Source organism: Salvelinus namaycush, chromosome 8, assembly GCF_016432855.1.
Source record: "Salvelinus namaycush isolate Seneca chromosome 8, SaNama_1.0, whole genome shotgun sequence".
Lineage (NCBI taxonomy): Eukaryota > Metazoa > Chordata > Actinopteri > Salmoniformes > Salmonidae > Salvelinus > Salvelinus namaycush.
The window spans coordinates 36324718-36349794 of NC_052314.1; the positions used below are offsets into that span (position 1 = coordinate 36324718).

Sequence of the window (25077 nt, forward strand, 5' to 3'; positions counted from 1 at the left end):
ACCAGCATTATGTAATAAGTGAAATCTGTAACTTTAGAATCAACAAAACGTATGAATCAATAATACTCCAGTGACATTGTATGCAATACATGCCAATACCAGAGTCCTGCTGATTAAACCCATGTTCATAACTGCATGCTGCAGTTATGTAAATCATGACCGAAGATGATCGTGAAAATCATACTGTACTGCATTGTACGTAGAGCGAGAACAATTTGCTGTCCCGATCGGCTATTTAAAAAAAAAAATAAGGCAGTGGTTTCCAGGATAGATTAAGAATCTCTACTAAAAATAATTTTAGTCCAGGATTTTAAAAAATGATTTAATCTTTATTTAACTAGGCAAGTCAGTTAAGAACAAATTCTTATTTACAATGACGGCCTACACCGGCCAAACCCAGACGAAGCTGGACCAATTGTGTGCACAATCACGGCCGGTTGTGATACAGCCTGGATTAAGTTTAATCTATCTGGGAAACTGGCCAAAATGGTCTGCAGTTAACAAATAGTCACCAAAAACAAAGTGTTGTTTGTGTTTAAAGTATTTTTGGGGGGCTTTGTTATTTATTTTAAAATGTTGCCACTTACTATAGGTATTTTTGGCACTACATACAGTGCCTTCAGGAAAAATTCACACCCCTAGACTTTTTCCACATTTTGTTGTTACAACCTACATTTAAAATTGAGATTTTTTGTCACTGGCCTACACACACACACAATACCTCATAATTCCAAAGTGGAATTATGTTTGTAGAAATATTTAATTAATAAAAAATGAAAAGCTGAAATATCTTGAGTCAATAAGTATTCAATCCCTTAAGTTTTGGCAAGCCTAAATACATTTAGGAGTAAACATCTGCTTAATAAATCACATAAGTTGCATGGATTCACTCGGTGTGCAATAGTGTTTAACATGATTTTTGAATGACTACCTCATCTCTGTAACCCACACATACCTTACAGATAATTGCTTCAGTCGAGCAGTGAATTTCAAACAAAGACCAGGGAGGTTTACCAATGCCTCGCAAAGAAGGGCACCTATTGGTAGATGGGTAAAGGTAATTTAAAAAAACAGACATTGAATATCCCTTTGAGCATGGCAAAGTTATTAATTACACTTTAGATGGTGTATTAATACACCCAGTCAATACAAAAATAAAGGCGTCTTTCCTAACTCCGGAGAGGAAGGAAACCGCTCAGGGATTTCAACATGAGGCCAATGGTGACTTTAAAACAGTTTCAGAATTTAATGGATGTGATAGGAGGAAACTGAGGATAGATCAACAACATTGTAGTTACTCCACAATACTAACCTAAATTGACAGAATGTAAAGAAGGAAGCCTGTACAGAATTAAATTATTCCAAAACATGCATCCTGTTTGCAACAAGGCACTAAAGTAATACTGCAAAAAAAAGTGGCTAAGCAATTAACTTGTGGTCCTGAAAGAAAAGTGTTATGTTTGGGGCAAATCCAAAACAACCAAATTTTCAAGCATAGTGGTGGCAGCATCATGTTATGGGTATGCTTGTAATCGTTAAGGACTGGGGAGTTTTTTCGGATAGTAATCAACACTACGAAACTAAGCAGAGGCAAAATCCTAGCGGAAAACCTAGTTCAGTCTGCTTTCCACCAGACACTGGGAGATGAATTCACCTTTCAGCAGAACAATAACCTAAAACACAAGGACAAATCTACACTGGAGTTGCTTACCAAGACGACAGTGAATGTTCCTGAGTGACCAAATTACAGTTTTGACATAAATCTATGGCAAGACCTGAAAATGGTTGTCTAGCAGTGATCAACAACCAATTTGACAGAGCTTGAGGATTTTTTTAACAACAATGGGCAAATGTTACACAATCCAGGTGTGGAAGTATTGAGTCAGGGGTGTGAATACTTATTTGATGCATGCATTTCATTTTCTATAAAATATGCAAAATATTTCTACAAACATGTTTTCACTTTGTCATTATGGGGTATTGTGTGTAGATAACAATTGAATCCATTTTCAATTCAGGCTGTAACAACAAAATGTGGAATAAGTCAGGGGGTATGAGTACTTTCTAAAGGCACTGTAACTATCTGATAGGGGTGGGCATGATATATATATATATATATTTTTCAAATATCTATTCAAAGCTTTTATCCTTAAGCAAGCAAAGTATGAATACAGCTAATATTTTTACCTACTTCCTTTACACGATAAAATAAACACTTTTTGGACCCCTTCAAAAATGGGGGTATTAAAATATGGCATTTGTATCACAAATCAATGTAAGGAACCCATTTTTTTTTTTTTTACTGTACAAAAATGATAAAATTCATCTAAAAAGTATTGTGACCAAATGATGCAAATTTCGATTACATCGTTTTTGTTTTGTCATGGTGAAGGACCATAAAACCTAACTGAATGGATATGCTATGGGAGCAGAGTTTAGAATTCAAAGTTCATTTCTTCTGTTGGATGTAATTGAGGTTGACATGTCGTCGTCCGTGGGGGAGGAGCGGGAAATGCTGACTGGGGTGCACCACAGAACCTGGGGCGGAGCCAAGACAAACAAGGAAGTAAAGTTAACTGCTGTAGGGGCATTTTTCTAAGATTGAAGGGGTAAATTATTTAGATTACATTTAGTAAAAAAGTATACTAAATGAGAGGTGGCATCCTAGCAGTACATCTCTTGACCCTGTGTCTGTCTCTCGCTCTCTCTCTCCTCTCGCTTTCTGAGCCTCTTACTTTGGGACATGATGGGCTTGCCGGGTTGTGGGTGGCACCCGTTGCCCTGCTGGATGAATTTCTGTGGCATGCGGTAGGGCCAGGATGGGGACTGGGAGTAGTGGGCTACGTTGCTGTGCTCCCAATTCCTAGAGCCCTGCTGACTCACACCCCCGAACTGGGTCTGGTAGCCCGGATCTGCAGGGGGAGGGAGGAATGGATGGAGAGGTCTTCAAATTCGGTACAGTAAAACATCCTTGGAATTTAAAACAAACTAAGCCAACTACAATAATTAGATAATATCCTTCTGTCCTAGCACCAGTTTGTGAGAACAGTAAATTAAGTGTGTAGCCAAAACCACTGGTGTCTCTTACCTGACCACACAATCAGCACCGTTAACAGGGAAACAGACAGTTACTGCTAAAGACTCCCGGAACAAGGACAGAATCTGACCACAGTCAGACAAATAAACAAAGACGTGGACAGACTGACACAGACAGTCAGACCTAACACAGACAGACAGTGCCACCCAGTGTGTACCTGACTTGCCCACAGTGCCATTAGCCACCAGTGCCCCTTGCTGTGCCAGGTGGTTGTGCCAGTGCCCGTCCAGTCCCGGCCCTCTTCCCAAGCCCATGGGCCTCCCCGCCGGCTGGGCGAAGATGATGCTGGGGTCATTGAGGTTCATGGGGCTGCCACCCACCGGCGACCCCCCTGGGCCTGTGTTCCCATTCCCTTGCCCGGGGGCCTGGCGCAAGGGGAATTTTAGGCCGGGCGGGGAGGGCCCTTCGGGGCCACTGGAGGTCTGGAGGACCGGGCCATGGATGGGCCAGGAGGTGGAGGGGTGGTGAGGTTGGTGATGGGCCTGGTGCCCCTGGGACAGGTGTGATTGGTGCTGGTTGTGGTGGGACGGCAGTAGCCCCAGAGCAGTGAGAGCTCCAGGGTGGTGGTACTGGCTTGGGTGGGAGAGAGGGAAGCTAAAGAGAGAGAGGGGAACCTGGGGATGTTGGGGCTGCTTGTGCGGTCCCTCTCCAGCGGAGATGGAGGTCTTGGAGGAGGAGGGCTGGGGGGAGCTGGAGGATTGGCTAGAACCCTGGGAGAACAGGGTGGGCTGAGGGGAATAGGGCGGAGTCTGGCGGGAATCAGACTGGACAGAGACCGAGAGAGCAGAGTTGGAGAGACAGCAAGGGAGCAGGAGGTAGTGGGAAAGACAGAAAAAAATAAATCAATAAAAATGTATCATACATACATACATACAATTATTGATAGATAAAGAAGCTAGCTGCAACAGTACTCAATGCATTACATTTGAACATGGTTATGGTGGCTAAGGGAGAGAGAGACAATTCCCTGTTGTACTCACACATTCGGAAGGTTGTCTGGTGCGTCCAGGGAGGTCCTGGGGAGGTTGGGGGATGGGGATGGACTGGGAGCTTACCATGGCTCGCACTATGTGGGAAACTGGAGGAAACAGAGAAACCAACCACCACATACATCACTCTGTGCCACTGCTGCCCTGTGCTGGGCAGTACTAGTAATGACAAAATACAGGTCTTCAATCATGAATTAGTTACTGTATACATAGCTGGTAAATACTCTTGCTGTGATCCACTAGCTCAGATAATAAATAAATAAAAAACATTGTGGACCACTCAAATAAAGTTGAGCTTCTAAAAAACAATCACAGTCAAACTTGGTACAGTATTTTCTTTGGTATCAGTTAATATACATTACATCGCCTGCACACATAAAAAAGTAGTATAAATAAATTGAGGTGTGTGTGTGTACCTGGTCCCCCTGCGGCTTTCTGTCTAAGGTGGCGGTACTCTGGGCAGTCCCGCCGTACATGACCAATTTCACCACACTGGAAACAGCGACGCTCCCGTGGCTCATGATCGTCTCCATCCTTGACATCCTCCTCTTTTCCGTTCTCCTTCTTCTTCATCCCCCTTTTTGGACAAAAGACACACACACGCACAGAAACAGAGGATTAGTTCAATCAAACACGGAGCCACCACCCAACATAGGTTCAAATAATATATACTATGCCTGTTGCAATAGAACCAACAGACAAAAGTGCAAACCTTTGACACCTGGCACTGCAAGCAGGCTAAAGCAAACGCTCAAAGTATTGAAAATGTTTTAAATAGTATTTGAACCCAGGTCTGCACACACACACACACACACACACACACGGGTTCCAAAAAAACTCACTGATGTTCTCTCCCTGTGTACCTGCGTCTTTTGGGGCAGTCCTTCATGTAATGACCGATCTTGCCACAGATCCGACAGCACCTGTCATTAGGTGCAAGTTCCCCGTCCGTGAGCACCTTGGAGTCAAAGAAGTAGTTCTGTACCACAGAAGAAAACATTGTTAGACATGAAAACAGATTTTCCTTAGACAAATGGAATCATTTGATATGTGTTCATAAATGCAACTCAGTGTCAGGGCAACAATGCCCATACTTATAACGTGTTTCAGAGTGCCGATCTTGGATCAGGTCCCACTCTAACTCATTATCATTTAAAAAAGGCAAAAATGAACCTATACCATACTCTAACACTCTGTTAATACAGTCCTATATCTAATGTGTGTCATACCGCCTCTATGCCAGGCTGGGGGTAGAAAGGAGTACCAAACAGCTTCCTGCCATTGATAAAGGCCTTCATGATGAAGTTAGTCACTGAGGTGAGAGAGAGAGAGAGGGGGGGTGTGTTAGGGACCATGATCACTGAAATACTAGAGACAACACAGAATTGGCCTCCTAAGGATTACTTTAGGAGACATAGTTCACTTACTTTTGCGAGAAACTCCAGCACCAAGATTGTGATTCAAGTCGAAGGGATCTAAGGAAAACAAAAAGTCAGTCATCGGTGATCAAATTGGTCCTTTCATCATCACAACCATGTGACTGAGAAGGATAGTTTCACTACCTTCGATGGCGATGCACTTGGAGGTCCACTGCTTCTCGAAGGTGGTGAGCCGTTTCCTCTGGCGGATGCTGATGACGTGCTCCTTAAAGTCAAACTCTTCAGTGTAGAACCTGAGCAGGCCCAGCCACAGCTCCCCCACAGTCTCACGGTTCTGCGGAAGCTCTGGCAGACGCTGACGCTACGCGGGACGTCAACTGATAGTGAGCTTTATTATATTCAGAACTTTTCGAGAACGCTTTTGACTACAATGACTAGTAAGCAATAAAAAAAAAAAGAAAAGCTTATTCAAGGTCATAATTTAGGAAAAGCAGACATGTAGGATGTTACATTCAGTAGTGTTGATGACCAAACAACTCACCAGTTCCTCAATGTCATCAAAGAAGAAGGCATTCCAACCATCCACTATCCTCTGCGGTACAGAATGTCCATCAAAGACCTAAGAAAAAGATCAACATTGGGTTATTTCCTTAAGTTTTTTATAATTGCTTTTACAAAAGTCTTTCAGCATGTTCTGTTGGTGTGGGCTACGTCCATACAGACAAGCTATAACAGTAACCACTTTGGGGTTGTAAAAGGGTTAACAGAGGTTCAGTGAACAGTACCTCTTGAAGAACAGGGATGACAGGGGGCTGTCTCTGCTGCAGGAAGTAGAGCACCATGAGGATGTAGGCATAGGATGACAGACTTCCTCTGGACGCGTCACCTATGTCACAGCGCTTCGCAAATACCTTCATGGTGTATCCCAGGAACTGCACGCGAGGGTCTAGGGTAGCGTAGGTAGCCAGCATTCTGGTGTTGTGTTGAGCCTGGAAGAGAGGATAGATGCCAATGAATCCATACAGATGCATGCATTTAATTGTTTAACCTCTCTTGGGTAGGGGGCAGTATTTTCACCTCCGGATGGAAAGAATGCCCAAAGTAAACTGCCTGTTACTTAGGCCCAGAAACTAGGATATGGATATAATAGATATGATATGGTAGATTTGGATAGAAAACATTCTAAAGTTTCTAAAACTGTTAAAGTAATGTCTGTGAGTATAACAAAACTGATATGGCAGGCGAAAACCCAAGGACAAACCATCCAGGGGAATTCTTTTTTGAGGTCATAGGATTTTCCATTTGTTTTCTATGGGATACCGTTATTATTAGGAACCTGGTTGCAGTTCTTATGGCTTCCACTAGATGTCAACAGTCTTTAGAAATTGTTCAATGTTTTTCTTTTGAGAAATGAAGAAGTAGTGCTATTCATTGTAAGTGTCACTCCAGGTGGACTCTACTGTTTTGATGGGCGTGAACTGGAGCGCGCTTCACGTTGTTTTTATCCGGGAATTTATCGATTATTTACGATTTAGGGTACCGGAGGTTGGATTAGAAACGTTGTTTGAAATGTTTGGACCATGTTTACAAGTAACTTATTAGATACTTTGTAGGCATGTTGGGCGAGTTGAAACCGGTGTATTTCTGAATCAAACGCGCCAAATAAATGGACATTTTTGGGACATAAAGAAAGACATTATCGAACAAAAGGACCATTTGTGATGTTTCTGGAACATTTTGGAGTGCCAACAGAAGAAGATCTTCAAAGGTAAGGAATGAATTATATCGCTATTTCTGACTTTTGTGGCGCACCTGCCTGGTTGAAATATGATTTTCATGTGTTTGTATGCGGGGCGCTGTCCTCAGATAATCGCATGGTTTGCTTTCGCCGTAAAGTTTTTTTGAAATCTGACACAGCGGCTGGATTAACAAGAAGTTAAGCTTAATTTTTTTTTTTTTAATTTTATCCCATTTTCTCCCCAATTTTCGTGGTATCCAATCGCTAGTAATTACTATCTTGTCTCATCGCTACAACTCCCGTACGGGCTCGGGAGAGACGAAGGTCGAAAGCCATGCGTCCTCCGAAGCACAACCCAACCAAGCCGCACTGCTTCTTAACACAGCGCGCCTCTAACCCGGAAGCCAGCCGCACCAATGTGTCGGAGGAAACACCGTGTACCTGGCCCCCTTGGTTAGCGCGCACTGCGCCCGGCCCGCCACAGGAGTCGCTGGAGCGCGATGAGACAAGGATATCCCTACCGGCCAAACCCTCCCTAACCCGGACGACGCTATGCCAATTGTGCGTCGCCCCACGGACCTCCCGGTCGCGGCCGGCTGCGACAGAGCCTGGGCGCGAACCCAGAGACTCTGGTGGCGCAGCCCTAGACCACTGCGCCACCCGGGAGGCAGTTAAGCTTAATTTTGATGTATAACACATATATTTTCAAGAATGTTAAATATTTGAATTTGGTATTTTTGAATTTCGCACTCTGCAATTTCACCGGATGTTAAGCTAGTAAGCAATAATGTAGATAATAGCAACTTAGCTTGAGTTACAAAAGGACCCTTACCCAGGTCCAGGGATAGCCAGTGACTGACCCTTACCAGTCCGTTTACTCACCAGAGTGTTGTAGAGGCTTATGTCTGCCTCCAGTCCGCTCTGTCTGTGTTCAAACTTCACAATAGGCACTTTGGCTGTTGTGATAGGCAGGATGTTCCTCAGACCTGACATGAGAAAACACAGGTTAATCAATCACCAAGTCACAAAATATGACTGTCTACTCTGTACTCATAGTAAGCAGTCAAACCTTGCATTCTGAAAGGAGTCAATGTAATGTGCTGTGGACGAACTGGTCTCTTACCTGTGTGTTTCTTTAGCACCTTGGCTAGGCCTTCGATGATCTCTTTGCAGTTCAAATTCTGTTGGTAGAGGTAGACATATTTACATCTCAGAATGACTAGGGAGATGAGATCAGACAAAGAATGTCAAAATGGGTGACGGTCCAGTGAGTGAATGTACCTCTGCTGTATCATGGCCCTCCAGGGTCATACAGATGTCCAGGTCGCTGTCACGGAAACCAAAGCCGTTCTTGGAGGAGCCAAACAAACACAGCTGGGCCTTGTCTGTAGAATGATATCATAGATGTTTTATAATACCACACTGAAGTGGTAACATTGTATAAGGAAGCTCCGTATTCCTTTACACTAGTGTTCTCAGCTGTTACATATGCAACTCAGTTGTTATCTGTACGTACCATTGTACTCCTTTTGTATGAACCTCTCCAGACTACCCAGGATCTGCTCTCTCTTCTGCTGCTCTCCAGGGGAAGGGGACAGCTCGTCTACAAACACAACAGACAGTTAACAAAAAACAGGAAAATAAAAATTATATTTAGCGTGCTTGAGTATTCCTGTGTGTGTTATTTAAGTATATATACTGTTTTTAACAGTGTGTGGTTAAAGACGCCCGTCTTCGCTCCATAATATAGACGATATGCTCGGACAAAATCTGGACAAAAATCACTCAAACTCCTTTCAAGATGGCACGAGAATGTTGAACAGCGGATGACTTACGGTAGCAGAGTCTACAAAGGCCATCCAGGATGTCTCTGAAGCGGTCGGTCATGGGGGGCAGCGGTTTGAGCTCGATCTTCTTGAAGTCCTCAGGACACTCGTCCTTCAGATGGCCATCTCTCTTACATGTGCTGCACACGACTGTAGGAGGCTGCAGGGGGGAGAATCAAATAATAAAGAGGATTGACCTGTTGGAAAGCAGAACCTGTGAACATCCAAATGACCAGAAACGCATTAAGATAATACCTGAAAACTATGGTAAAGACCTGCTTTTTCATAAACGTTAAGCCAAATCCATGAGTCAAACTATTACAATTATGGCAAAGGAGTTCTGGAACTTACATAAAGATATACAAAATGTGCTGTCAAATCAGTTATAGAATTTACATTGTCCATTGGAAAACAAGTTTGATGAGTAACGTATCACAGGAGTTGTGTGTTACCTTTCCGCCAGTGAAGATCATTCTGTCAAAGATATAGTGCAGGTCCTCTGGTGCAATATGTCCCTGCTTCTCCGACACATGGTTCTCCTCCTCTTCATCCCCATCCAGTAGGCCGTTATGGGTTGAGGCGGAGGAAGGCTCCAGAGTGGTGCCAGGCTCCGCTATAGCCCCATCCGTTGAAGTACCCCCCCCACTAAGGACCAAGTCCATAAGCCCGCCATTCAATGCCCTCTCCTCCTTCTCCTGAGTCCGCTCAGCTCGTTCCTCTCCATCACTCTCACCATCCTCCTTCTGACCTGTCTCAGAGCTCTGACTTTTCCCTTCATTCCCATCACCCTGTCTACCTCCACTCTTCTCAGACCCCTCTTCTCCACCCTTTCTTTCGCCTTCCTCCCGTTTCATGCCCCCATGTTTGGTTGTATTCTTGCCTCTCTGCTGCTCCACGGTGTTTCGGTCCTTGCTCTGCGGGCAGGCAAAGTATTTGTAGGCGGTGCGGAAGCGCTCCTGGATGTACTCAAAGACCATCTGACTGTTGAGGCTGCGTGCAACGTTCCTCTTCAGGGCAAACGGATCTGAGAGAAGAGGAAATGGAGGATGACGACTTGAAAGGTGGTAGTGGGGTGTAGAAACTCACTGAGAAATCTAAAAATAAGAGGTCCTTCTGACCTTTCCAACCCCAACCTATTAACCCCTGGTACTTCAGCAGGCTCATTGAGGGAGACAAATAGTAATGACAAAATAGGTAACAAAGGAGGGGAGCTAGTCACACATAAAAATGTATTGTGTAGAACAAACCTGATTGTCATGTAGAATACAATGATCATGTCAGCTCTATTCAGTACGTTTCTATCGTTTCACCTCTCCGAATACACCCCCATTCCGCGGTCTCTCCCCTCCCCCTCCCCCTCTCTGTCACTTACCCTCGATGGCCAGCCTGCGTCGGGGCCAGTTCTTCATCTCTCGAGAGAGAAGTTCTTTGAGGCGGATGCTGATGATGTGTTCCTCCAGGGCGAACTCCAGCGTGTAGAACCTCAGCAGCTCCAGCCACAGCTGGCCCAGGGACACACCCTTACCCAGGTCCAGGGATAGACGCGTCTGGGAGGGACAGAGAGAGGGAAATACACTATGTCAGTGACATAGGCTTAGTTCAGGAAGCTCCATGAAAAAGATTCTGATTCTTGAAAGCCATAGTAACGGTCACATTCTCTCCTCGTTCACTTCCCTTCATGGATTGTGTACTTGTAAAAGTTGTCATTAAGTGTTACCAATAGACTGGTGTCAGATTTCTCTCCGGCTAGCTCATGAAAAACAATCTAATAAATCCATAAAGGGGGGAGTGAGCAAGTGTACACTTTTTGGGAAAAGTGGAGAAAATCAGAACTCGACCTTAGTGTGCGTGTGCTGTTTGCAGAGCCCCGCTTTTGGGACTAAATCCCACCCCTCCCGGACTACTCACCATCCCCGCTACATGCCGGTTCTTCACATCAGGTTTCTTTTGCTCAGGCTTGGTCTTCCGTCCTTCCCCCCTGCCGTCCCCGCGTCCCTCTGTACTGGGGGGTCTGTGCTCCCACCCCACAAATATATCCATCTCTATCCCCGTCAGATGGTACTCGTCCACATGCTTCACGTCAAAGCCTTCAATCTGAAACAGAACACAACATAGCTTAGCTATCAACAACAGAAAAGCCAGCAACATGTTATGACTTGTCACTTGAATGTAATTTTTTACCTTCAAATGTGCCTGTCATAATGGTGACCAGTTCTATTAAAATGATCAAAAGCGTGACAAAGAGAACGATGTCCACTCTAGTTATTATATTTCTGTGGTGTCACCTACCCAGTAGCCGAAGTAGACAGGGAGGATGGGCTCCCTGCGTTGTTGGAGGAAGAAGATGACCATGAGAGAGAAGGAATAGGAGGGGATACCCCCTTCCGCCTGGCAGTCAATGTGGCACAACTAGAGGAACAGAAACAACCAAATATATAATTGTCTCTGGTCAGGGGCTGTTGGTGTCATCAAAACAACTAAAGCTACAGTATGCAAAGGTATGTCGAGCCATCATATCATTGACTCATTACAATGAAACCCACAGACAAATACAGTAAACTTTAAGAATTGTTGGCATGAAAAGGTTTAGGTTTAGTCAGCAAAGGCCTGAACATTTGAAAAGTGTAACTATCAAAAGCACTAGATAGATAACATTTACATCATATGATGGCATACTATCCATTAAAGAGAATGTCCCCCAGGCCAGCCTTACCTTAGCCCAGAGGCGGAAGGCCAGGACCAGAGGCACCAGTCTGGGTTCCAGTCTAGCCAGGGCAGCCAGGTGGTTGGTAGTGAGGCAGGCTACGTCATTACCTGCACTTACCTTGCACAACAACCTACTGTGGAGATACAACAAACTCATCAGGGTTGTATTCATTAGGCACTAAACGGAAGAAAACTGACTGAAACAGAGAGGGGCTACCTGAACTTGTCAAAAAATAAATAAAAATAAAATAATAATTTGTTTTCTGTTGAAAAATGTATTGCTATAATGTGCCCAGGAATGAAAACCATCCAGTAACCAGTAACTCAGAGGATATTTCAAACAGTAGTATGTTGTAAATAGATAAAAGTAGAGCTAATAGAAAGCAGTAGAGTTGACATTCCACTGACCTGTTGACATCTCTGCAAAACACGACCGGAACTTTGGCGTGAAAGTCAGACTCCACCTCAGAATATTCAGCTGGAAAGAGAAAGGTGAACGTTCTTTGACTGCTCCCAAACTCAAAGACAACAACATTATCTCCTGGCTGGCTCCCCAATTGACATACTGTAACTTCTGAAAAAGAGGGGTTGCATTAAAACTAACGTGCATTAGTTATCAGGTTTTCTATAAATGTTCTCTTTTCATAACACTATTCTTCATTCAAGGAGGTTAATATGGACTCTCCAGTCTAACACAGAACTCAGTACAGCTCTACTCTTCCCTGCTCTGGCCTGTGGGCTGGAACAAAGGGCTCACTGACTCTCTCTGGTGCCACAACACAATCCTCCTTATGCTGAATCTACAGTCGCTCTCTACACTGACAGGGTTTATTCATGCAGGGCTGTTCAACACTCACTGCTGCTGTTCAGGATTTCCAGTACTAGTATCAGCACATCTGGTTGGGTCATCTGGAGAGACAACAACAGCATGACATTTGTTAGTCAGGGTCGGCATCAAAGTTGATCATATCAAATTCAATCAAATGCATTCATTAGGGGTGTCAATTTGGTGAACTCGGATCGGTCCGCACTGTGAACCCGAATGAATACATAAAAAAAAAAATATATGCAGCATTTAAACACTAGACCTATAGGCTATGCCGACGCTACGTTGTAAGCCGCAAGTAAATCTGGGCTGAAATAAAACATTGCAGGCTATTTCCGTTAAAACTAGAGCCTATGCACAAGTTGTAATCAAAATTCTGAGGTCGATAAACCAGGAGGATTCTAATCAAAATTCTGGGGTCGATAAAACAGGAGGATTCTACATCACCGTTTAAATCTCCAGTTTGGGAACATATTGGCTTCCCAGTAGATTACAACGGCGATGGATAGAGAGAGTATGCCGCCACTGCTCAACAAGAATAGCATACGCAGCTGCCAACACCTCAAACATGTAGACACATTACGCTGACATCACCCCAGAATTCATACCACCGGAGCAAGGCGGAAACTGCATTCAAGCAGCCCTTCGCAGCTGATTCTGGCCAGGGCCAAATAAATTACAAGAGTGATGTTTATAGTCGCGGATGTGACAGTTCTCGGTGGTTAAGAATAGCCGTTTCGGCCCCTGGTGAAAGCCCCTCGAGCCACGTTATGAACTTCGCCCTCTCGCACCCATTTCAGCAAACAGGAAGTACTCTATATAAGCAAGCTAAAGCAAAAGTTGTCAATGAATTGGCCAATAAACTCTGTGTTGCGCTTACTACAAATGGATGGACCTCCATGGCTAAAGAGAGCTACTTAACAGCTACAGCACATTACCCCCGGAGTGGGAACTGAGAAGTACAGTGCATTCGGAAAGTATTCAGACCACTTGACTTTTTCCACATTTTGTTACTGTTACGGATACAGGTATCCTGTGAGTGTAACCTGTGTGTGTGCATTTCTTTTCTCTCCTTCTCCCCTCACAGGTGGCAATAATCATTCCCCAATCAGTCATCAATCAGAAGACACACCTACTCCTGTTTCCATTACCCAATCACAACCCCTTTCCCTTGGTTTAAAAACCCATTCAGTTGTTCTCTCTGGAGCTCAATCTCTCTGTAGATCTCTTGTTTGTGCAACTACATGTCACTTTGTCCGTTACCCTGTGAGTATGGTGTTTGTTTGATGGTGGGAAAAGGGGGTACCAAGACAAGTCGCCCATGGGCATACACTACCCGTAGGAATACTTTGTCTAAGAACACTAGTTAGACCTGGGCGGACCACCCACTGTATTTTTGGTTGGTTAGTTAGTTAGCTGTATTGAAGTAGGCTAGTCTAGCTTAGTGGTGTTTTTGGATATTTGTTTATTTCCTTGGGTCCAACTCAGCCCCTTTTCCTGCCCCCCCTTTACCGTGTGTTTACCAAATAAACCGTGAGTGTTTGACGGTAATTTAGTTGTCTGTTGTTTTTCGTTCTCACGGTTACGTTTTCACTATTATACTTTGCAGGAGTTGTTACGGGTCTCGTTACCATCCCCCCTAGACTGTCGGGCCAAAGGGATTTGTAACATAAGTGGGGACTCGTGTGGGATCTGTCATTACTGAAACCCGTGCAGATTGTTATAGTGGTATAGTTCAGTGTTGAGCGTCATAGCTGATGTATCATTAGTGTTTGCTATTTGTTGGCTCTTGTGTAGTAGTTCAAGATGGCTACTTTTGATTTGAAATCCTTTTTGGATAACCCTTCGTGGGAGGTTTTTGACAAATGTCGTAGAGTTGATTTACAGACCTTGGCTGGCCATTATTCTGTATCGATTCCGCAGAGTGTAGTTAAGGCGGAGGTTAAACAGCTAGTGTTAAATGTTTTGTTGGAAGAGCAGGTGCTTGTATTACCGCTGCCTGAGTCTACTACGCCTGTAGAGGATGTTGCTGCTCCTGTAAGCCTGTCGGTGTCTGAGAACGAGGGCGAGGCTAGAACTCCAGCCACATTGCCCCATTTTGATCCACTCTCCCCACAGTCAACCGGTGATGCCAGGAGGGATGGCCGTTCAATACAGTTCCAAATGGAGGTGGAAGAGAGAGCCCAAATTAGGCGGGAGACTCTCCAGTTGGAGATGTGTAAAATGGAGGCAGAAAAAGAAAGAGACCAGCGGCAGATGGAGTTCAAAATGCGCCAGATGGAACTGGAGGCATAGACAGCGAGGCTAGCCTTTGTTCCTGCTGTGACTGTTAGTGAGTCGTCCTCACTCACTGGAGCTTCCAACACTTTTGACATTAGTAGGCAGATTGCCTTAGTACCTTTGTTCAGAGGTTGACTCCTATTTTTGTGTTTTTGAATGTATAGCCGTAGCATTCAAATGGCCTGAAGAGGTATGGTGCCTATTACTTCAGTGTAAATGAACTGGTAAAGCCCAATAGGTTGTCAGCTCTACCTCTTGAAGACAGTTTGAATTATGAGGTGGTCAAAGCTACTGTTCTTCGCGCCTATGAGCTTGTGCCTGAGGCATACCGACAGAGATTTAGGTCTCATAAGAAGTCTTCTAGTAAGACTTATGTGGAATTTGCTAGAGACAAGGGAAATCTGTTTGATAAATGGCATGCTGCTAGCAAGGTAACTGATTTCAACTCTCTCCGGGAGTTAATCTTGTTGGAAGAGTTTAAAAATTGCTTACCCGAACGCATTGTAGTTTACCTAAACGAACAACTGTCAGAAGCGTCTATGTTGGCCGATCGAATTTGTTGACCCACAAGAGCGTGTTTTCGGCTCATACTGAGAGTAAAGCCACTGAATTGCCTACTTTTAGTCCTAGTCGGCCACCAGTCGTATATCAAGCACGCCAGAAAAATGAGCGTCCCTGTTTCTATTGTCTTAAGGTGGGACATATGATTAATGATTGCTTCCTGCTAAAACGCAAACAAGGGATGCCTCTTCGTGCCAAGCCGCCAACAGGTGTTGGTCTAATTCGTACGGTTGTGAGGTCTGAAACGAAACAGGTGCCTCAGGGTAACTGTAGTTTGAAAGTCTCAGTCCCCGACCGCTGTTATGAACCGTTCATTTGAGGGGTTTGTGTCCCTAACGAAGCGTCTCAGCGTCCGGTTAAAATCCTTAGAGATACTGGTGCGGCGCAGTCGTTTATATTGTCTGATGTGGTGCCCTTATCCGACGATACATACTGTGGTTCCAGTGTGTTAGTTCAGGGTATTGAAATGGGTTTTGTGCCATTGCACTTTGTGAAAGTACACTGAGTTAATCAGTGGAATATTCAGTGGGGGTACGTCCTATGTTGCCAGTAAAAGGTGTGACCTTTATAATGGGTAACGATATTGCCGGAGGTAATCCCCGTATTAGAAGTATTGGATAAGTGACCACTCTCTCTAAAGAGCTGGCACAGAGTTATCCACATGTGTTCCCCGCTTGTGCTGTCACTCGTGCTCAGGCACGACAAGTGGGTGATGTGATAGATTTGTCGAACACTGTTCTGTTCAAAGAGTTTGATCAAGATGATGGGTTGTGTGCTACCTCTGGGAAGCTGATCACCTCTGACAAACAGCCCAGGGAAGAATCGAAGTATGTTGAACTTATTGCTGATGCAATACAGTTACCAGTCACTCGTGAGCAGCTGATTGCTAACCAAAAGGTTGACAAGCTTGCTAAATGTTTTTCTAGTGTTGTCTCATTGGAAGATATGAAGAAGAACGTGGCTTACTTCATTGATGGTAATCTCCTCATGCGTAAATGGACATCCCGTGTTGACGCGGGCGGAGATTGGAATGCTGTTTACCAAATAGTGATTCCTACAGCCTTTCGACAAAATGTGTTATCCCTTGCTCATGATCACCAGTGGTCTGGTCATTTAGGAATCACAAAAACTTATGATCGGATCCTTCGACATTTCTTTTGGCCAGGTTTAAAACAAGATGTGGCTCAGTTGTCGGACATGCCACACGTCAGATAACAGGAAAACCAAAATCAGGTTATTCCTCCCGCTCCTCTTTGTCCAATACCCGTCATAGGTGAACCATTCGAACATGTGGTGGTTGATTGTGTTGGACCATTACCGAAGACAAAATCGGGTAACCAGTTTTTGTTAACGATTATGTATATGGCAACAAGATACCCCTAGGCCATTCCTCTGCGAAGGATTACTGCTCCGGTAGTGAGTGAAGCCTTAGGTAACCTGAATGTCGTGAAGAATTTAATTAAGGTGGTACAAAGTGATCAAGGTACCAATTTTCTATCAAAGCTCTTCAAGCAGGTGTTAAAATCCTTGTCAATTACGCACCGGGTGGCAAGTGCATATCACCCAGAGTCTCAGGGTGCGCTTGAACGATGGCATCAGACACTGAAGTCTATGCTACGTAAATGTTGATTGGAATCTGAGAAAGATTGGGATGAGGGAGTTCCCCTAGTTTTGTTTGCTGATCGTGAAACTGTGCAGGAGTCCCTAGGTTTCAGCCCGGCTGAACTAGTGTTTGGTCACACAGTGAGAGGACCAATGAAAGTCCTTAAAGAACAGTTTTTGTCCCAAGAGTTGTGTACAGGAGATGAGAATGTGTTGGACTACGTTAGTCGCTTTCGTGAGCGCCTACACCAAGCCTGTGCTCTCGCAAAGGAAGCTCTGTGTTCCTCACAGTGGAGTATGAAAAGACACTATGATAAACAGGCTGTTTCTCATCCACTACAGCCAGGTGACCAAGTACTGGTGTTATTGCCTGTTCCAGGATCTTGACTGTCAGCTCGTTTCTCTGGTCCTTATTTAATTGAAAAGAAATTAAGTGAAACTGACTATGTGCTTCAAACTCCTGATAGAAAACGCCAATCTCGTGTGTGCCACATTAACATGTTGAAAGCATACCACACCCGACCGACCCATCACCCAGTTAGATTGTTTTTAAACTGAGGAAGGTACTGCTGTCTCCTCTGCTTCTACTGCTATGATAGCGGACTGTCATATTAATGATGTTGATGGAGATGGATTAGAGTTACGCAATACTCAGCAGCAGTGCGTTAGATTGCCCAACTCAGAAATGCTGCTGTCTCTCCAGTCAGGTCTGGTTCATTTAATGGACGGACAGGCCGACGATATTGTGAGGCTGCTACACAGTTTTCCATGTCTCTTTAATGACTTTCCTACTCGCACAAACGTGTTGGAACATGACATTAATGTTGGAAATGCTGCCCCTATCAAGCAACACCCATATCGTGTTAACGCTTCTAAGCGGAAGATAATGAGGGATGAAGTGAGATTTGTTGAATGACCTGGCTACGCAAAGTTCAAGCCCTTGGAGTTCTCCTTGCATTCTGGTTCCTAAACCTGATGGTACGTCCAGGTTATGTACGGATTATCGAAAGGTAAATTCTGTCACAATGCCAGATTCGTTCCCGTTACACAGACCGGATGACTGTATCGACACTATTGGTGCTGCTAAGTATGTAACTAAGTTGGACCTCTTAAAAGGTTACTGGCAGGTTCCATTAACCTCACGTGCTTCTGAGATTTCTGCCTTTGTGACCCCAGACAACTTCCTACAGTACTCAGTCATGGCTTTTGGGATGTGGAATGCACCAGCCACTTTCCAACGACTGGTTAACTATGTATTAGCTGGCGTTCCCAATTGTAGTGCATACCTTGATGAGCTAGTAATTTATTCGTCTGAGTGGTCAAATCATGTTAACTCTCTAAGGGTAGTATGTGAACGTTTGGCAGCTGCTTCTCTAACCCTGAACTTGGCAAAGTGCGAGTTTGGGGAAGGCTACTGTTACCTATCTCGGCAAAGAGGTCGGCCATGGACAGGTGCACCCTGTTGATGCCAAGTTCTTGGCTATAACAGCATTCCCCGCACCTACCACCAGACGAGAGCTATGCCGCTTTTTAGGGATGGTTGGCTACTACCGTAGTTTCTGTAAAAATGTCTCTGCGGTTGTTGCTCCATTAACCGATTTGCTCAGTCCGGCTAGAGCGTTTGAGTGGTCCCATGATTGTCAGGTAGCTTTTGAATCTGCTAAAGTTATGTTACGGGTCTCGTTACCACCCCCCCCTTTATAGAATAGGCCTACACTATCTGAGCCATGATAACATTTATTTCACTTTATTTTAGTGTTAATGAGTAATCATGTTTTCATTTAAGAAAATACAAAGTGTTGGTACTCCTGATTGTGCTGCCAGGCATTGACTCATGATCAGGTATACCAACACTTTGTATTTTCTTAAATAAACAATCATTTACGACAGTAACTGTTAGCATTCATTTTCACGCTACCCCAAAACCGCAATATACGGAACTGTGGGTTTGTTGAACCATTAAACCCCTAGTATTCATAAAGCCCTTTTAACATCAGCGGTCACAAAGTGCTTTTACAATGACTCCGGTCTAGACCCCAACGAGCAAGCAGAAGTGGAGGCACATCATATTCATTCCACTGTTAAATGTGTCCTGTTTAGAAGTCCTATTATTCACAGGTACTTGGATCCTCTTAACTAATAAGCATACCCAATCAGTTAAATCCTATCCAAGACAATCATGTCGAAGAGCAATCACTGATCATCTGATACAGACTGACATTGAGGTGATGATGTAAACCAAGGCTGTGTCCCAATAGTCTTGAATAGCCTCCTTCCTTTGTTTGCCTGTATTGATTACCACTCATGTAACTGTTAACTCCAAAGTTCCGTCTTTACACTAACAACAATTTGATGTGCACCCACTTTACATAACTTGCATTAGTGGTTAGGTGAGAACACAACAGACTTACAGTGGAGGGGTAGGTGACGTCAATGTTAATGTCACTTGTCTTGAAGGCAAATCGGGTGAGACAGGAGCCGTAGAGCCGAAGGGAGCAAACTGGATAAGAAACCCCAAAAGCCATACATTAAACAGCATTATACATGATTCAGATCATATAATATCCCTACTAGTGTTGTCATGACACCAACATTTCACTCATCATACGATAGCAGGACAAGTATCACGATACCGTGTAGTATCGCGATACCACTAGGAAAAATGCCAGTGGCCTTAGCGTCCTGTTCACCAGACGCCTGTTCCCTTTTTTCGAAATGTTTTGCAGATGTGCTACACAAAAACCAGTCACCGATATTCCCACTTCTACTCAATACAACACATTGAATTGAACCTTACTGTTCAGTGTATAATATAATACTGCACAAAATGGCTAATTTAATGTTTTCAAAAGGCCTACCTGTAATTTGGCAGGAGAAATGAGAGGAAGGAATATGAGTTAGGGCTGGGCAATATCAAATTAATTTGAAAGTGTTTTTGCGCGATATTCCAAATGCCTGTAATGCAGAATCACGTTTTTTTCTTTTTGTGAGCGTTTGTCCGCTAGTTCTCATTTGGTCTCGTCTCTTTTGCTACTTCTGTGCTGTGTGCACCTTCCCATTTACACCAGATATTTGTATATAATGACTAGATGCTCATGTCTCCGCCCTAACAATGGGAGTAGTTGTCCCAAAGGAGGGAAGGCAGGCGAAAAGCTTAGGTTAAAAATAGGTTAAATGTAACAAAAATTGTATTTTTATAGATAGACCTGAAAGCCAGATCTGTGATTATTGCAACAACAAAAAAGCAGATATAATTTTAATATTTTATCAAAATAGTTGTTAGTGGGTCTTATGGTTGTGGAAGGCATATATTCGACCTTTAATTGTACATAAAAAGCTGATTTAGACACTTTTTATTTTGATATTATGAACCGCCCATAAGTTTTATTTAATAGAAGAGTTTCAGGCCATATCGCCCAGCCCTAATATCAATGCATAATGATACGCATGTCATTGTAGCAGTAATGGTTTCATGCAGTGTTTTCCCATCTTTACTTTTCAGTTAACCACACATACAAAACAAAACACACACTCCCCCTCACAACTCTCCCACAAACACGTACATTGCTTGTTATCAAAACACGTACATTGCTTGTTATCAAAACAATAATTAGCAGCCTGGGATTAGTTTAAAACAGCCTGACATGGTTTGTGAAATTATATCAAATGCGTGCAAATCAGCGCTGTAATATACAGTAGGTCATACGTTTGAATAGGTTAGACTAGACAGGCCGTTTTCTGTGTTGTAAAGCCCCGCGTATGTCTGTCGGCAAAGCTGTGCAACATTTTTCCTCTCTAGCACTCTGAAACTGCATGAGTGAAACTTAAAGCCTCAAACTGGAATGTGCTCTTGGTTCTAACAGGTGATGAATTGATACACTGTATCAACTTTGCTTACACTGCTCCAATGTATCAAATGTAACAACAGATGACTAATCAGGGACTGCGTCACCGCTTGACATCACAGCTAAATTATACATTAAAAACTGTTGCAGGAATATTTGAGCAGCAGAAATAGATGTCCAGGAAGAGCGGACGTAGAAGTAGTGAGTGAGCGCTGGAAGGAGGTGCTGCCACACGTGACATGCGCATGAAAGTGAAGTGGACATTATTGGACACGCACATACAAGACAAAGACTAGCTGCCGTTGCACAGCTTTCACCCATTCAGACTTTGTAGATCAGAGGCGCAGATGACAGGAAGGAGACAGAAGGATAGGAAGAGTTGGTTACCTGATAGGTGCTGCTGGATGATCACCTCCATCCTGTCGACCACTTCCTGTCGCACCAGGAAGTCCTGGTCTGAGATGCCGTGTTGGTTGGCCGCCCGGAGGACGGCTGCGTTAACGGCTCCGAGCTGGGCTGGGTTGGGGGCAGGCAGCGCCCGTAGCTCGTTCTCCTCCTGCTTATCCTAAAACAGTTACAGCACAGGGGAGAGGGACAGGGACAAAGGCAGGGTGAATCCAAATCTCTAATGGCCCAATCTAATTGACTAGGGAGAATTGTGACAGCATTTGGAGTTTGGGGTGGATACAAAATGGCCGACGTAGGCTTAGGATGCAGCAACAGGAAAAATAAACAGATACACACAAATAAGCTCCACCTCAAACATTTCCACTCCTAAAATATCATAAAAATTGAAATAACTGCCTAGGACTCCCTTTTAAGTTACAATACACATCAGTTATCGTTGGAGAACATGATAATTATGACAAATTAAATAAAGTTGCTAACTTTAGAGTTAGTTGCTAACTCTCTCACCATGATGTTCTTCTTGTGTCTTTTCTCCTTGATGTGTTTGTGTGCCCCCTGTATGTTCTCAATGTGTACAGAACACAGCTTGCATAGGTACTGGAAGTTAGGGTATTCAGGAGACTGCTGTAGAGGCAGAGAGAGAGCAGTGAAACCAATCACATGTGAGAGACTGATGATATGATAGTGCCCCACCCCTCTGCCCCGTAGACATGTAAATCTCAACTCTACATCTTGAGCAGTTGACTATTAGCATTGATACAGTTTAACCTGTTGATAATTCTAATGAACCAATTACAAGTTGATAAGACTTAAACATTAAATGCACTATACATTGTGGTTTGAATACTGCAACACAGAATGAAACAATTAATAGAAATCCCATGATGGTAGTTTACCAGCCCATTACTGCTTATCCCTTAGCCATAATTTATTCACATATCTTTAATAAAATATTTCATTGGATGACTTATTTACTCCACGTCCTCATCTCTATAGAGCTGCTGCCTATGCTGTCAGACAAAATCACAATTTGATTAGTTCTTCAAAGTAAATAAGGCCAACTTTTATGACTGCTGAACAGGCTACCAACTATATCAAATCACTTAGATCATGCATTTTCAGGTACACCCCGCAAAGCAACTGCTTTCTATCCCTCTCACGTGTGGATTATGGATTATGCTTGTAGTTAATTACCCCATTTCTCTGCTAAACTATGTAAAATATTGGCCTGTTGGAAACTACAACTCCCTACCACATTGCACAGTTCGGCTTAATCTGATTTATCTCTACAGAAACTGAACATCGAGCTCACAGAAAAAACGAAAAGGAATTCAAATAATTTAACCATGTTGGTCAATTAGTCGTTTAAAAAAAATGTAGATTAATCGCTCAGCACTATCAGACCGACATCTAACTTGACCTCTGAAGTTGCCTTAAATGCGCAATTGTGTACATAAATTCCAGTAACTGATACAGACAACAGTTAACTGATAAACTGAGGTAACTTATTTTCTCTCCTCACCTTGACCAGTCTGTGTATGTAGTCTCTGTAGAGGCGCTCCTCAGCCTGTCTGAGACCCAGCTTCTGCTCAGAGGTCATGCTTCTACCCTGACCCCGCTCGTTGACCCCTGACCCCACCACAGTGACCTCCAATGCAGGCTGCCCTGTGCCCACCACAGCATCAGCCTTCTCACCTGTAAACACAGACAGACAGAATATGAAACAGCTGTAGGAAACAAATATTTTGAACAAGAAGAGTTTCCATGGCAAAGCAACAAGAGGTCTCTAACAGAGACATATTGTAGTGGCTAATGGCTCAAACATTAACCTATAGCTATGTAAAGTATAGAATAACTCACCCGGTGACATCTCCTTCAATGGACTTGTCTTGGTCTGTAAAGTAAGGCCTTCTTCAGATGAAGTGGCCACCATACCTGTGGCTCCTGTGTCTCGGTCTCCAACTACACCAGCCGGGCTGCGTCCTGTAACCGACAAGGGCCTAGCATCACCCCTCTGCTGCTGCTGGCCTTCAAGTCTCACCTTCCCCCTCTCCCCAGAGCTGGTCCTCCCAGTTAGCCTACGAGGCTTCCCTCTCCCTGGGTTCTGAGGGCTGGCAGTGGAGGCTCTGCCTGTGCCTGTCCCACAATTACTGCCTTGGTCCTTATGGTCTTCCCTGGCTGTTGTGATGTTCTCCTTGCTCTGACAGGCAGTGGCAGACTTGGGGCACTCTCTCTGGGCTGGAGCCTCTTTCAGGGGCCTGGAGCTGGCAAAGGATGAAGCTTTGGTTCCCTTGGCCTCGTTGCGAAAGGGCTTGACTGATTTTAATGGGCTTTGTGATTCCTCCATGCCTCAATCCTGTCCTCTCCCACTCTCTAGCTGCTACTCTGTATTGAGGATGATCAGGGTCTAGTGAGACAGCTAGTCCAATGAACACCTGGAGAGATTAAATGCATTCATTGTTGGCATTACCTACATTTACCTTAGAAGATCAATAGCCTAAACTATTATTATATACTAAATAGTAATACTATCAAATCATATATTGAAGTAATTAGGTATTGGTATGAGGAACTGAGAGAGTAGCCAGTGGACAGTGGCAAAACCTTTGCTGCAATGAAGTCCCAAAGGCCTGATTAAACAAGAGTGCATCTAAGCTAGGAAAATATATGGTTAGTTGGACCAGTTCAGAGAAAGGTAATAATAATATCACTAGCTATGTTTATTGCAAAGACACATTATTACAATATAACAAAGGGCGTAGTTAGTTGGTTACTAGCTGCTTTTAGCAACGCGGTGCATTTACATACACTAGCATTGCTCCCAATAGTATTGGGTTGCACAAAAAGCCAGAGATTAACAAAATATCTAGTTAAAGGAACGTATTATTAAACAGTTTCCAAAACGTGGGTCTGTTGTAGACCCAGTTCGTCTATACTTACCTCATATCAAAATAAAAGTCCTGCACGTGCACTATTACATGAACGAAAAAGGAATAATTTGTGGGGGACTTATGTTGACATAACGTAAGCATGACGTAAGCAGAGAGGAAGTGGGTTTACAATAGTCCCACGTTTAGAAAGTCTGTTTAATAATACATCCCTTTAACTATATATTTTGTTTCAAATTCAAAGTTGTCATAATGTCCAACCAGCACGGCAAGTTGACATTTTATTTAACTTCTGGCTTCCCGCGGACAGTTTTCAGTGCAACACAATACAATTCGGCGCAACGTTAGTGTATGTAAATACACCCGCGTTGCTAAAAGCATCTAGCTGAACAAAACCATGGCTGAAGCACTTGTGTTTATTAAGAAACGAAACCAACCCACATCGCGAAAAGGCCTTCTCGCGCAGCTAGACACCCTGCAGAAGCAGCAAACTAAAATGTATTAAAAACGGCTCGAGACAAATACATATCGTGCAGCTCGCGCACGGACTTCCTAGCTAGCTAGCAAATGTTTTTGCTAACGACAGCTACATAAATCAAAGTAGCTAATAAATGGCTAGCTAGTTTGCAAACTAGACATATCTCCGCTAGCGCCTTAGCGTTTCTATTGACAATTGTTTTACTAACTAGGTACTCTATAAAACTGATGCACGACAAAATCGTCAAACGTCTACAACTAATATCCAATGCCTTACTGTAATATGCAGGGTTTTAGCTCCAAATGCACCTAGACCGTCTTTATCTTCCTGTTCAGTATTTTGTTTTTCTCATCCACGGCCCCGATCAACACAGCAACCATAGACGCCATGTTAATCTCTCCACACTTCGTCTTCTTCGATGAGGATTAACGGTTACATTACCGCCACCTACTAG

At 43.7% G+C, this 25077-nt stretch overlaps 1 protein-coding gene across 1 annotated transcript; it reads right to left on the reverse strand.

Moving 5' to 3' along the window:
* Nucleotides 1-1734: 1734 nt before the first annotated feature.
* LOC120052642 (terminal uridylyltransferase 4-like) lies at nucleotides 1735-25013 on the reverse strand. The gene is made up of 29 exons (XM_038999681.1): nucleotides 24900-25013; nucleotides 23118-23692; nucleotides 22780-22952; nucleotides 21765-21881; nucleotides 21237-21414; nucleotides 19416-19504; nucleotides 12593-12644; nucleotides 12144-12213; nucleotides 11743-11869; nucleotides 11319-11438; nucleotides 10938-11123; nucleotides 10402-10576; nucleotides 9482-10053; nucleotides 9039-9189; nucleotides 8720-8806; nucleotides 8485-8588; nucleotides 8327-8384; nucleotides 8086-8189; nucleotides 6251-6454; nucleotides 6007-6084; nucleotides 5649-5826; nucleotides 5514-5561; nucleotides 5316-5398; nucleotides 4950-5065; nucleotides 4503-4663; nucleotides 4078-4175; nucleotides 3255-3861; nucleotides 2736-2912; nucleotides 1735-2538 (listed from the first exon to the last, which is right to left on the reverse strand). Exons 2-29 carry the CDS (start codon nucleotides 23602-23604, stop codon nucleotides 2450-2452), a joined length of 4689 nt encoding a protein of 1562 aa, XP_038855609.1. The 5' UTR covers nucleotides 23605-23692; nucleotides 24900-25013; the 3' UTR covers nucleotides 1735-2449.
* Nucleotides 25014-25077: the final 64 nt, after the last annotated feature.

Coding starts and splice junctions, on each gene's coding strand:
- LOC120052642 (XM_038999681.1), bottom strand. CDS start 23,604: ATGGAGGAATCACAAAGCCCATTAAAATCAGTCAAGCCCTTTCGCAAC. Junction 8,190..8,326: donor GGTGCTAAAGAAACACACAG/GTAAGAGACCAG, acceptor TTCTCATGTCAG/GTCTGAGGAACATCCTGCCT. Junction 5,399..5,513: donor TGCTGGAGTTTCTCGCAAAA/GTAAGTGAACTA, acceptor CTCTCACCTCAG/TGACTAACTTCATCATGAAG.